Source organism: Chiloscyllium plagiosum, unplaced genomic scaffold (assembly GCF_037043375.1).
Source record: "Chiloscyllium plagiosum isolate Xiang-an unplaced genomic scaffold, Cpla_swu_hap1 HiC_scaffold_17, whole genome shotgun sequence".
Classification (NCBI taxonomy): Eukaryota; Metazoa; Chordata; class Chondrichthyes; order Orectolobiformes; family Hemiscylliidae; genus Chiloscyllium; species Chiloscyllium plagiosum.
Genome location: NW_028270155.1, coordinates 60,309,414 through 60,323,147, shown reverse-complemented (window position 1 = coordinate 60,323,147; position 13,734 = coordinate 60,309,414). Strand labels below are relative to the sequence as shown.

At 45.4% G+C, this 13,734-nt stretch overlaps 1 protein-coding gene and 1 long non-coding RNA gene across 3 annotated transcripts in view; one reads left to right on the top strand and one right to left on the bottom strand.

Annotated features, from left to right (window-relative positions):
* Positions 1-2,736: 2,736 nt before the first annotated feature.
* LOC122558509 (uncharacterized) lies at positions 2,737-5,681 on the bottom strand. 2 transcript variants are annotated; one of them, XR_006314167.2, is made up of 3 exons: positions 5,545-5,681; positions 5,294-5,366; positions 2,737-3,461 (listed from the first exon to the last, which is right to left on the bottom strand). It is a non-coding gene; the product is annotated as an uncharacterized LOC122558509 (long non-coding RNA). The 2 variants fall into 2 exon arrangements; XR_006314168.2 differs by having other exon boundaries at positions 5,294-5,369; positions 5,545-5,662.
* snrkb (SNF related kinase b) overlaps positions 5,663-13,734 on the top strand; it is a 124,966-nt gene continuing 116,894 nt past the window's right edge. The window contains exon 1 of the mRNA XM_043707176.2: positions 5,663-6,251. Within this exon, the coding sequence (XP_043563111.2) occupies positions 5,663-6,251 (589 nt within the window). The remainder of the gene's footprint in view (positions 6,252-13,734) is intronic.

Sequence of the window (13,734 nt, the reverse complement as noted above, 5' to 3'; positions counted from 1 at the left end):
CTGGAGCACCCAGAGAAAACCCACACAGACACTGGAAGCATGTGCAAACACCATACAGACAATCATCCAAGGGTGGAATTGAACCGGGGGTCCCTGGTGCTGTGAGGCAGTCGTGCTAACCACTGAGCCCTCATGTTACCCCAATTCTCAGCATGAGGTGCAAAACTTCACAGTCAATACGTATTAGTCTGTGTTACATAAGGAGGGTGTGCTTAGTTCAGTTGGCTGGTTTGCAATACAGAGTAATATCAATAACGTGGGTACACTTCCTATACTCGCTGATCTTACCATGAAGAACACTTCTTCTCAACTTCTCTCCTCAACTAAAGCATGGTGATCCTCAGATTAAATCAATGTTTCACTCAAATAGACAGCAACCCTATGGTCTAATCAGACTATTATGAATTTACCTTTATGACATAGTTGAACTGGAAGTCAATTATTGGGCCATGTTAACCAGAACTTTCTGCTTGTTTACATCTATCAGAGTTGGCAAGTGAGCCTTGGTTTAATTAATAATTGAAAAGACAGCACATTCAACACTGCCTCACTCCCTTGGTAATGCATTCAAGATGCCAGCCAATGTGTAGTGTTCAAATCTTGGTAAGGGCCTCGCAGCCACAATCATCTGATATTTAATAACCGAGCCAAGATAAACCTGAAAAGAGGACAAGTGTGATATACAGATTGAAATAAATCAGGGTGGAGAGAATGGAAAGTTGTCAGGGCACCATTTCAGTGTGTGTGGGATGAATGTCCTTGATACGGGAAGAGATGAAAATGGAGAACTTACTGGGGCCAGGCATCACAGCCTTTGCAAAGTAAGGCTTTACAAATGTAAAACTTTGAAAAATTTACTGGCTAGGCCTGCATTTATTGCCCATCCCTAATTGCCCGGAGGGTACTTAAGAGTTAACCACATTGCTGCGGGTCTGGAGTCATGTGTTAGCCAGACCAGGTGAGGATGGCATTAGTGAACCTGACAATTAATAATGGTTTCCTATCATCATTAGACTCTTAATTCCACATTCTATCACACCTGATAGGGAACTTGCTATTACAAAAGCGAAACAGTTGAATCGAAATGATACATTTAAACAGATGAACCCTGTACACTTCGCCACTGAGTAAATATAAAGAGCTCTGTTAATGGGCGGCCTCAGAAGAGCTGATGTGTGGTTCAGGACCACAATGTGGACTGATCTGGCACTCAGTTCTTTTACAGAGACCTACGGTCGTTCTGGAATGAGAGGACAATTTGTAAAATGCGCGCTGCCAATATTTAGCTAGCGTTCCCACGCTCACCATTGTTAAGTACTGCAGCGCATTGATTTCCACATCAACATGCTGATACTTGTTCGCTGATTTAAAAAAAAGACATTGGAAACGTTTCTGAAAGAAATGTCGATGAGTAGGAGCGCAAGCTCAGCAATACAGAACAACTTGTTCCAGTTTACAGGGGGGAGAATAGTCAGGTGAAAACGCCTCAGCGTACAAAGGGGAAACCAATTACCCCAAGAGTTAGTCTCCATCTAAACATAGGGCTGTCAACGGCCACGGGAAATGTCCGATGTAATGTTGGTTTTGGCGGAACTGGTTACAAGTGTAACCGAAGGCCCCAGCAATGTCCTGTACAATATGTCTCTCTCACACACACAGCCGCCTGGCAGCTGGGTCACTGAATACGTTTCATGTAAACATGTCTTTCAGCTGCTTACAAATCAAGTAGAATCTCTTCTGTTTAGGAGTTCAATTAGGCCAAGTGGATCCTACATTCACCTACCAACAACAGCAAAGTATTAGTTCGGCAGCCCCCACCCCCAGGGTGTTTCTCATTATTCCCTTTTTGTAAAGCATAGTTGTTGTGGATAAAGGTTACCTAAACGTTAGGTGAATTGGCCTTGCTAAATTGCCCGTAGTGTTAGGTGGATTAGTTAGGGGAAATGGGTCGGTGTGGACTTGTTGGGCCGAAGGGCCTGTTTCCACACTGTCGAGAATCTAATCCACGTTGTACAATTACTCGTCACAATTCCTGGTATTTGGATATAGACCTTTTTTTTCTGAACCACCCCCCAACACGCTAGTTCTGTTTGAAATCAAGCTTGTCTCTGTCAGATACACGGTTCTGGGGTTTGATGAGAAAATAATCGTTTGGAATAAAAGTATTATTCGCCATGAGGAGGCGGTAGGTGCTAAGTACAAAGTGTGATATTTAACTCGGTGGAGATAATAAAACACGATATAATTCATCAATTAGTTTGTGTGGAGCTTCCAATGGGAAGGCTTCCAATGGCAGTAGTGAATCCCTTAGTGTCTCACACCTGCACACACACACCATGGGTGCTGGGGAAAAAATAAGCACTACCGCACTTAGGTGGTAGTGTAGGGGTTAAAATAAAAACCCAGAAAAAGAAAAAAAAAACACGAGTTCAGTGTAGGGAGTGAAGAAAAAAAAGTGAATCCCTTAGTAAGGGCAGTGCTTGTCACTGGCCACTCGGGTATTTTCCTATCTTCCTGGTGGTGGAATTTGAATAAAGATTCGTGCACTTTGTGTCTTTCACTGTGTCTCACACGTATACACACACACACCATGGGTGCTGAGGAAAGAAAATAAGCACTACCGCACTTAGGTGGTAGTGTGGGGGTTAAATAAAAAAAAAAGTGAATCCCTTAGGATATCTGAAAGTCGAGTATATGAAGGATATGAGCAAAGGGCGTGAAACGTGATCCTTTAGTTTAATTCTTCAGTTTATTGGTAATTGTGCTAATTATGAAACAAAACATAATGAAACCAGTCAATGCATACAGCCAATGACCGATTATTACCCAGCAGTTACTGCGTTTAAATAATGAGTTTTCGAATAAGTATCCCAATGGCTTCAAAATCAGTGCAGTTTTTAAAAAAGTTGCATTTACATAGCACCTTTTCCTTCCTGAAGATGTCCCCGAGCACTTGCTAGTTTAAAGAGTTTCCAAAATGTGTTTCCTGTTAAAATCCCTTTCATGAGGGTATTCCTGCAGCATCCTCTGAGGTGAAGGTTAAGCTGACCGTCAGCATTCAGCCAGAGCGGCCTCCTGCTTGAGACCTCTCCAGCTTTCGCCTTGTGGTCCTGGAGCAGTCACGTGTACGGGGGGGGGGGGTAAGGAGGTCAGTCATTCAACACACAATGACTCCCACAAACATCACGTAACGATGAGCAGATAATTTTGTTTTGTGGTAGACGCGTCACTGGACTCGAAATGCTGACCCTGCTTTCTGCAGCAATTTCTATCTTTCAGATCTTCTGCATCCGCTGTTCTTTATTTAAGTGGAATGTTTCTATGATATTCACTGAGGGATAAATCTCCTCCTGGACACTGAAGATAGATCATCTTTCAAATATGGCCGCGGGATATTCATGGTATTGATTCCAGGGATGAAAAGTCTGTGGACAAGTCGAGGTTGAAATGGTTTGCACTTGCTGGAAATGATAAGAATGGGGTAGGTTTGATTGAGGTATATAAAATGTTTAAAACGATCGATAAGGTGGACTTTGAACAGATGTTTTCCCCTTGTGGGACAGTCTCCAACAACAGATCATTAGATCTCAAGTGAGAGAAGGTGGGTTCAAAAGGGAGATGAGGAGAAACTGAGGGTTGTGAAATCTCTGGAACTCACTGTCTCAGCGTGCAGTGGAGGCAGAATCCAGAAAGAAATCACGTGTTTCTGATGAAAAGCGGGAAAAAGGGCTGTTGGGAGCAGGCGGAAGAGTGGATGTGAGACCAGGATAAAATTGGCCATGATCATGTTAAATGGCGGAGCAGGCTGGAAGGGCTGAATTGCCGACTCCCACTCCTACATTCCTGTTTCACGTGCAGCCAAGAAAGCGGACATAGCCTTGCCGTGACATCTCCACCCCCAACAAGAAAGCCCCTACGACACTACAGCATGACGGTGGACCCACAAGCATTGGATTCTGATGCGCCCCCGGGATTGTGAAAGGGTAACCAAATCCTTGCCCATACCAGTTGAGTCTGAAATAGTGGTGTCTTTTCATTGGAAGAGCAAGGGACATCAATAGCAAATATGCCAAGCTGACTGGACAGTCCCAACTAAATCGGATGCTGTGGGAAGCCTCCGAGATATTGTAACTGGGTTGCACGGTCCCATTCAAACACAACATGACTTTACACACTGAATGGATGTCCAGGCTGGGGAATTTGAGAGTGTAGGGCCCACAGCATCTTCTAGTACTGCCAGGAATGGCGAAGTGAAGGCAACGAGAAAGACGAGTCGATGTCCGACTGACCGGAGAAAAGAGGAGTTTAAATAGGAGGAAAGGGATTGAAAATGGGAAGGACACGACGGTGATGGGCGAGTGGAACTTAGAGCCAGAAACTGGTTGCTGGCAGATGACGGCTGGAGATCTGTCGTATTCAAGAGTCTGGACAGAATAAATAGGGAGAGAATGGTCCCATGCGAAAGGGTCGAGATGGCGGGGGAACAGATTTAAAGTAAACTCAGCAAAAAAAAACCTGATTAATCTTTGTCACACAATGAATGGTTAGAACTAAAGAGCAGGAATAGGCCATTCGGCCCATCGAGCCTACTCCACCATTTGGTAGGATCGTGGCTGATCTTAGCATTGAAATGCATTGGTGGGGAGGGGGTGTCAAAGTGTGTTGCTTGGAAAAAGCACAGCAGGTCGGGTACATCCGTGCAGGAGGACGGTCGACGTTTCAGGTCGGAACCGGGAACGTGGACTCTCCCGCTCTTCTGATGCTGTGCTTTTTCGAGCTCCACATTTTACCGACTCTGATGGACAGACTTGACTGAAAAGGCTGTTCTAACAAACGGGTGTACAAATCCTTGCTGGAATCCAAAAGCGTGTTGTGTGTGTGTGTAAATGTCCCCTTCCATCGTGTAGCGCCGGGGCTGTGGAGAAGCAGTACTGTGACAGTCTCTCTGTTTGGAGAGCACAGTGTGAGGCTCGAACCATGCTCTGCCGCTAGTGGTCATTATCATTGACGTCAATAGGGAGACGCAGATGTGGGGCTCGGATTTCCGCAAAGCAGCAACACACACATACACCGAGAGAGAGAGAGAGAGCGCTCTGCAGAGAGAGATCCCAGGCTGGCCGTCTTAGCAAATGACAGTCATGGCTGCAAGAAGCAGGGGTTGAAGGTGCCGTGCCTGCCCAGTTCCCCGGGAGCTGCTGCTGCTGCATTGGAAGCGGACAGAGCCCAGCCAGAGAGCGGGAGCACCGCACTGCAGGTGAGTTCGCCTCCCACTTGAAGCGGCGCTAGTCTTTACCTGGGGGCTGCTATTCGCTTCTGAAGCTCACCGCATCTCCAGACCTCACACCCGGCTCCAATTTTACTCAACTCTGCTTTTAAAAAAAAAACAAAAAGAAAGTTAGTCATTTATTTCCCTCCCTCCTCTAGGTGAGCACCAAGTCTAATGCAATCCGTGACATTGAGATTGACTCAGATAGCGTTCAGCCTGGAGGGGAGGGGAGGCGAGGGCTTTGCATCGGTCCGGGAGGGTTGCACCAATCTCCTCACCTTTTTGCTGCTTCCTCTCTCTAGATCCAAGGGGAAAGGGTGAGAGAGTCCAGCCCTCCGACCACTACAGGCGCCCAACCTCACCCCACTTCCCCCCCCCAACCGCAGAGAGGGTGACATGGCCGGGCTGAGGCATTGCTACGACGGTAAGATCGCCGGGCTTTATGACCTGGATAAGACCCTGGGGAAGGGTCACTACGCCGTGGTGAAGTTGGCCCGGCACGTCTTCACCGGGGAGAAAGTGGCCGTCAAAGTGATCGACAAAACCAAGCTGGACAAGTCGGCGACAGGGCACCTCCTGCAGGAAGTGAGGTGTATGAAGTTGGTACAGCACCCCAATGTGGTCAGGCTCTACGAGGTGATTGACACCCAGACCAAACTCTACCTGATCCTGGAGCTGGGAGACGGTGGGGATATGTTCGACTACATCATGAACCACGAGAGGGGGCTCTCCGAGGACCGAGCCAAGACTTACTTCGCCCAGATCGTCCACGCCATCTCCTACTGCCACAAGTTGCATGTGGTGCACCGAGACCTGAAGCCGGAGAACGTGGTGTTCTTCAAAGACCAAGGGGTGGTCAAACTCACCGATTTCGGCTTCAGCAACCGATTCCAGCCCGGCAAGATGCTGACCACAAGCTGCGGCTCCCTGGCTTACTCAGCGCCCGAGATCTTACTGGGAGATGAATACGATGCACCTGCGGTGGGTGAGTAGACCAGCTCCGGTTGGGGTCCTGTAGCCCGCTCTCAGGTTTCACACGCCAAGAAAAAGACAAGCATGTTTGATCCGTGCAGCTTGCGCCTGAACCACACACCGCTAGCAGTGCACACTCTAAATAACAGACTGCACATTGAGAGACCCTCAGTCAGTTGCTCATGGTAACTACAAGGCTAGCAACACGAATGATGCAATTAAAGTATGAGAAGCCGAGCTTGGCTCAGTTTTTACTGCCACTCTCTCTCTCACACATGCACACAATTGTAGAAATATGAATGGAACTCATCTGCCAATCAGGTTTAATCAACAAAAGGATAGTAATATTGTAGTAACACTGGAAGTTGAATGGAAATTCTGGGATTGCTGGTAGTTTGTTCCCCCTGTTGTCTGGTGGGCATTGGAATAGAGATTGAGAAAGGTTTTGCTGCTCCTGATGTATCAATGACATTGGATCTTTCAACCAAACGCAACAGCTCTGGTCATCACATTAAAAGGGGCACCACATCCTCGCTTCGCAAACACGTAACTGAAAGTTGCACTCATTTACAGTTCACTTTCAAAGTTTGTTGGCACTTTCAGTTTCACTTCGCACCAAAAGCGACATCATAGAGTCACAGAGATGTACTACATGGAAACAGACCCTTCTGTCCAACCCGTCCAGGCCGACCAGATATCCCAACCCAATCTAGTCTCACCTGCCAGCGCCCGGCCCATATCCCTCCAAACCCTTCCTATTCATATACCCATCCAAATGCCTCTGAAATGTTGCAATTGTACCAGCCTCCACCACATCCTCTGGCAGCTCATTCCATACACGTACCACCCTCTGCGTGAAAAAGTTGCCCCTTGGGTCTCTTTTATATTTTTCCCCTCTCACCCTAAACCTATGCCCTCTAGTTCTGGACTCCCCAACCCCAGGGAAAAGACTTTGCCTATTTATCCTATCCATGCCCCTAATAGTTTTGTAAATCTCTATAAGGTCACCCCTCAGCCTCCGACGCTCCAGGGAAAACAGCCCCAGCCTGTTCAGCCTCTCCCTGTAGCTCAGATCCTCCAACCCTGGCAACATCCTTGTAAATCTTTTCTGAAACCTTTCAAATTTCACAACATCTTTCCGATAGGAAGGAGACCAGAATTGCACGCAATATTCCAACAGTGGCCTAACCAATGTCTTGTACAGCTGCAACATGACCTCCCAACTCCTGTACTCAATACTCTGACCAATAAAGGAAAGCATACCAAACGCCTTCTTCACTATCCTATCTACCTGCGACTCCACTTTCAGGGAGCTATGAACCTGCACTCCAAGGTCTCTTTGTTCAGCAACACTCCCTAGGACCTTACCATTAAGTGTATAAGTCCTGCTAAGATTTGCTTTCCTAAAATGCAGCACCTCGCATTTATCTGAATTAAACTCCACCTGCCACTTCTCAGCCCATTGGCCCATCTGGTCAAGACCCTATTGTAATCTGAGGTAACCCTCTTCGCTGTCCACTACACCTCCAATTTTGGTGTCATCTGCAAACTTACTAACTGTACCTCTTATGCTCACATCCAAATCATTTATGTAAATGACAAAAAGTAGAGGGCCCAGCACCGATCCTTGTGGCACTCCACTGGTCACAGGCCTCCAGTCTGAAAAGCAACCCTCCACCACCACCCTCTGTCTTCTACCTTTGAGCTAGTTCTTTATCCAAATGGCTAGTTCTCCCTGTATTCCATGAGATCTAACCTTGCTAATCAGTCTCCCATAGGCAACCTTGTCGAACACCTTACTGAAGTCCATATAGATCACATCTACTGCTCTACCCTCATCAATCTTCTTTGTTACTTCATTAAAAAACTCAATCAAGTTTGTGATACATTATTTTCCACGCACAAAGCCATGTTGACTATTCCTAATCAGTCCTTGTCTTTCCAAATACATGTACATCCTGTCCCTCAGGATTCCCTCCAACAACTTTCCCGCCACCGATGTCAGGCTCGCTGGTCTATAGTTCCCTGGCTTGTCTTTACCGCCCTTCTTAAACAGTGGCACCACATTAGCCAACCTCCAGTCTTCTGGCACCTCACCTGTGACTGTCGATGATACAAATGCCTCAGCAAGAGGCCCAGCAATCACTTCTCTCGCTTCCCACAGAGTTCTCGGGTACACCTGATCAGGTCCTGGGGATTTATCCACCTTTAACTGTTTCAAGACATCCAACACTTCCTCCTCTGTAATCTGGACATTTTGCAAGATGTCACCATCTATTTCCCTACAGTCTATCTTCCATATCCTTTTCCACAGTAAATACTGATGCAAAATATTCATTTAGTATCTCCCCCATTTCTGTGGCTCCACACAAAGGCCGCCTTGCTGATCTTTGAGGAGCCCTATTCTCTCCCTAGTTACCCTTTTGTCCTTAATATATTTTGTAAAACCCCTTTGGATTCTCCTTAATTCTATTTGCCAAAGCTATCTCATGTCTCCGTTTTGTCCTCCTGATTTCCCTCTTAAATATACTCCTACTTTCTTTATACTCTTCTAAGGATTCACTTGATCTATCCTGACATATGCTTCCTTCTTTTTCTTAACCAAACCCTCAATTTCTTTAGTCATCCAGCATTTCCTATACCTACCAGCTTTCCCTTTCACCCTGACAGGAATATACTTTCTCTGGATTCTTGTTATCTCATTTCTGAAGGCTTCCCATTTTCCAACCGTCCCTTTACCTGCAAACATCTGCCTCCAATCAGCTTTTGAAAGTTCTTGCCTAATACCGAAAAAATTGGCCTTTCTCCAATTTAGAACTTCAGCTTTCAGATCTGGTCTATCCTTTTCCATCACTATTTTAAAACTAATAGAATTATGGTCACTGGCCCCAAAGTGCTCCCCCCACTGACACCTCAGTCACCTGCCCTGCCTTATTTCCCAAGAGTAGGTCAAGTTTTGCACCTTCTCTAGTAGGTACATCCACATACTGAATCAGAAAATTGTCTTGTACACGCTTAAGAAATTCCTCTCCATCTAAACCTTTAACACTATGGCAGTCCCAGTTATGTTTGGAAAGTTAAAATCCCCTACCATAACCACCCTATTATTCTTACAGATAGCTGAGATCTCCGTACAAGTTTGTTTCTCAGTTTTCCTCTGACTATTGGGGGGGGTCTATAATACAATCCCAATAAGGTGATCATCCCTTTCTTATTTCTCAGTTCCACCCAAATAACTTCCCTGGATGTATTTCTGGGAATATTCTCCCTTAGCACAGCTGTAATGCTATCCTTTATCAAAAATGCCACTTCCCCTCCTCTTTTGCCTCCCGTTCTATCCTTCCTGTAGCATTTGTATCCTAGAACATTCAGCTGCCAGTCCTGCCCATCCCTGAGCCATGTTTCCATAATTGCTATGATATCCCAGTCCCACGTCCCTAACCATGCCCTGAGTTCATCTGCCCTCCCTGTTAGGCCCCTTGTATTGAAATAAATGCAGTTTAATTTACTAGTCCTACCTTGTCCCTGCGTGCCCTGACTGTTTGACTCACTTCTGTTCTCAGCTGTACCCATCTCAGATCGATCTCTTTCCTCACTATCTCCCTGGGTCCCCCCCACCCCCCCCCACCCCCCCCCCCCCCCCCCCCACCTTACTAGTTTAAATTCTCCCAAGCAGTTCTAGCAAATTTCCCTGCCAGTATATTAGTCCCCTTCCAAGTTAGGTGCAATCCGTCCTTCTTGTACAGGTCACTTCTACCCCAAAAGAGATTCCAATGATCCAAAAATGTGAATCATTCTCCCATACACCAGCTCCTCAGCCATGCATTCATCTGCTCTATCCTCCTATTCCTGCCCTCACTAGTTCGTAGCACTAGGAGTAATCCAGATATTACTACCCTTGAGGACCTCCTTTTTAAAATTCTACCTAACTCTCTGTAATCTCCCTTCAGAGTCTCAACCTTTTCCCTTCCAATGTCGTTGGTTCCAATGTGGACAATGACCTCCTGCTGGCCCTCTTCCCCCGTGAGAACATTCTGCACCATCTCTGAGACATCCTTGATCCTGGCACCAGGGAAACAGCACACCATCCTGCTTTTTCTCTGCTGGCCACAGAAACGTCTGTCTGTACCTCTGGCTACAGAATCCCCTAACACAATTGATCTCTTGGAAGCCGACGTACCCCTCATTGCATTAGAGCCAGTCTCAATACCAGAAACTTGGCTGTTCGTGCTACATTCCCCTGAGAATCCATCACCCCTTACATTTTCCAAAACAGCATACCTGTTTGAAATGGGTATGTCCACCAAAGTCTCCGGCACAAGGTGCCTACCTCTCTTACCTTTCCTGGAGTTAACCCATCTATGTGACTGTATCTGAGACTTTCCCCCCTTTCTATAACTGCCATTCATCACATACTGTAGCTGTTGCAAATTCCTCATCGCTTCTATTTGTCTCTCCAACCGATCCACTCGATCTGATAAGATTTGCATCCAACAGCATTTATGGCAGATATAATCTGCAGTAACCCTTAAACTCTCTTTAAACTCCCATATCTGACAAGAAGTACATATCACTGCAAAGGCCATTTTTGCTCCTTCACAATCTACAGACCCAGAAAATAACACCATCTTATTCCTCTACAAACACTGCCCCAGGTTAAATTAATAGCTATGGCTTATATTTTAAGTTTAATCAAGGGACTTATCTCCAAAAACATATAATCAAAGAATCCACTGTACCCACTACTGCAGCCTTTCTATTGGACAGACTTAAAACAACATTTAACTTATCTGATTCTGTGCTGTGAACTTCACCCAATAGTTCCAAGATTAGTTGTGAATTTCACTTTGTTAATTTTCCCAGATGCACTCCGATGTCCAGCGATACACGAATTCAAACAGCAACAAGGCTTTTTTTCTTTAAATCAGTGTTTACTGTGGAAAAGGATATGGAAGTTATCGAATGTGGGGAAATGGATGGTGACATCTTGAAAAAAATGTCCATATTACAGAGAAGGTGGTACTGGATGTCTTGAAATCATGAAAGTGGATAGATCCCCAGGACCTGATCGGGGGTACCCTAGAACACTGTGGGAAGCTAGGGCAGTGATTGCGGGGCCTCTTGCTGAGATACTTGAGTCATCAATAGTCACAGGTGAGGTGCCGGAAGACTGGAGGTTGGCAAACGTGGTGCCACTGTTTAAGAAGGGTGGTAAGGAAAAGCCAGGGAACTATAGACCAGTGAGCCTGACGTCGGTGGTGGGCAAGTTGTTGGAGGGAATCTTGAGGGCAGGATTTACATGTATTTGGAAAGGTAAGGACTGATTAGGAATAGTCAACATGGTTTTGTGCATGGGAAATAATGTCTCATGAACTTGATTTAAGTTTTTTGAAGAAGTAACAAAGAGGATTGAAGAAGGCAGAGTGGCAGACATAATCTATATGGACTTCAGTAAGGCGTTCGACGAGGTTCCTCATGGGAGACTGGTTAGCAAAGTTAGATCTCATGAAATACAGGGAATATTAACCATTTGGATAGAGAACTGGCTCAGAGAGAAGACAGATGGTGATGGTAGAGAGTTGCTTTTCAGACTGGAGGCCTGTGACCAGTGGAATGCCACAAGGATTGGTGCTGGGTCCACTGCTTTTTGTCACTTACATAAATGATTTTGATATGAAAATAGGTAGTATAGTTAGATGACATCAAAATTGGAGGTGTAGTGGACAACGAAGAAGATTACCTCAGAGTGTAACGGGATCTTGATCAGATGGGCCAATGGGCTGGCGAGTGGCAAATGGAATTTAATTTAGATAAATGTGAGGTGCTGCATTTTGGAAAAGCAAATCCGAGCAGGACTTTGTACTTAATGGTAAGGTCCTAGAGAGTGTTTCTGAACAAAATTACCTTGGAGTGCAGATTCATAGCTCCTTGAAAGTAGTCGCAGGTAGATAGGATAGTGAAGAAGGCATTTGGTATGCTTTCCTTTATTGGTCAGAGTACTGAGTATAGGAATTGGGAGGTTGCAGCTGTACAGGATGTTGGTTAGGCCACTGTTGGAATATTGTGTGCAATTCTGGTCTCCTTCCTATCGGAAAGATGTTGCAAAACATGAAAGGGTTCAGAAAAGATTTACAAGGATGTTGCCAGGGTTGAGGATTGGAGCTATAGGGAGAGGCTGGGGCTGTTTTCCCTGGAATGTCGGGGAATGAGGAGTGACCTATAGATGCTTACAAAATCACAAGAGGCATGGATAGGATAAATAGAAAAGTTGTTTTCACTGGGGTGGGGGAGCACAGAACTAGAGGGTATAGGTTTAGGGTGAGGGGGGGAATGATATAAAAGGGACCTAAGGGGTAGCTTTTTCAGAGGGTGGTGTGTGTATGAAGTGAGCTGCCAGAGGAGGTGGTGGAGGCTGGTACAGTTACAACATTTAAAAGACATCTGCATGAGTCTCTGAATCGGAAGGGTTTAGAGGGATATGGGCCAAGCACTGGCAAATGGGACGAGATTAGTTTAGGATATGTGCTCGGCATGGATGACTGTTTCTGTGCTGTACATCTCTATGACTCTAAAACTCTGAGGATTGAGAGTCTTTGGAATTCTTTCATTCAAAAGCTGGAAGCAGAGCCCTTGAATATTTCTAAGGAAGATGTAGATTCTTGATAAGCGAGGGAACTGGGATAGTAAAAGGTTATGGGGGGAGGTGGAAATATGGAGTAATCAGATCAGCCATGATCTTATTGAATGACAGAGCAGACTTGAGGGGCCGATTGCCTACTCCTCCTAACTTGTATGTTTTGTATGAGCAGCTCTGTAGGGACCATTGGGGATAATCCTGGATGATGTCTCTTTACCTTTCCCTTGCCCTTAAGTAAGCATAAGCCTTTAACCATGCCTGTACTGAGACTTAGCACAGAGCTATCTAGAGCAGAAAGAGGTCATTTGGCTCATTCGAGAGTTCTTTCTAGTCCAGATGCAATCAGCCCCACTCCCTGCTCCTTTCCCATTTAGCAGATCATTAGAGCTTGTGGTAAGACACTAAAAATTGACTGACCAGCTCCAGAAACACGCTGGTGAAGCCCAGTCACAGAAGATGTTAGCATTTATCTGTGCATCAACATTTATTCACAGTAATAGATAAGGATATATTTCTAAGTAGTGCTTCAAGAATAAATTGTCTTACTTAGATTTGGAATGTGCTGGGTTATTATGCATTTATTTACTATAAGTAACATCACTAATAAATGACAGGGTAGAAATTTCTTGTATAAAGGTTATGTCACAAACAAATGACATGGTGTGACAATCTGCATTTGGAGTTTGCAATTTTCCTTGAGTACTGATCAGCATTACATATGCTTTCCTGCAGTGTCTTCATAGAGTGCAAGTATACCTCCACACTGATACCGATGGGTTGCATTCATAAAGAAAAGTCCTAGTGTGAAACGGATGCATTTGGGGCTATATTACATGTATCGCTGAGTTTGACACTAAGG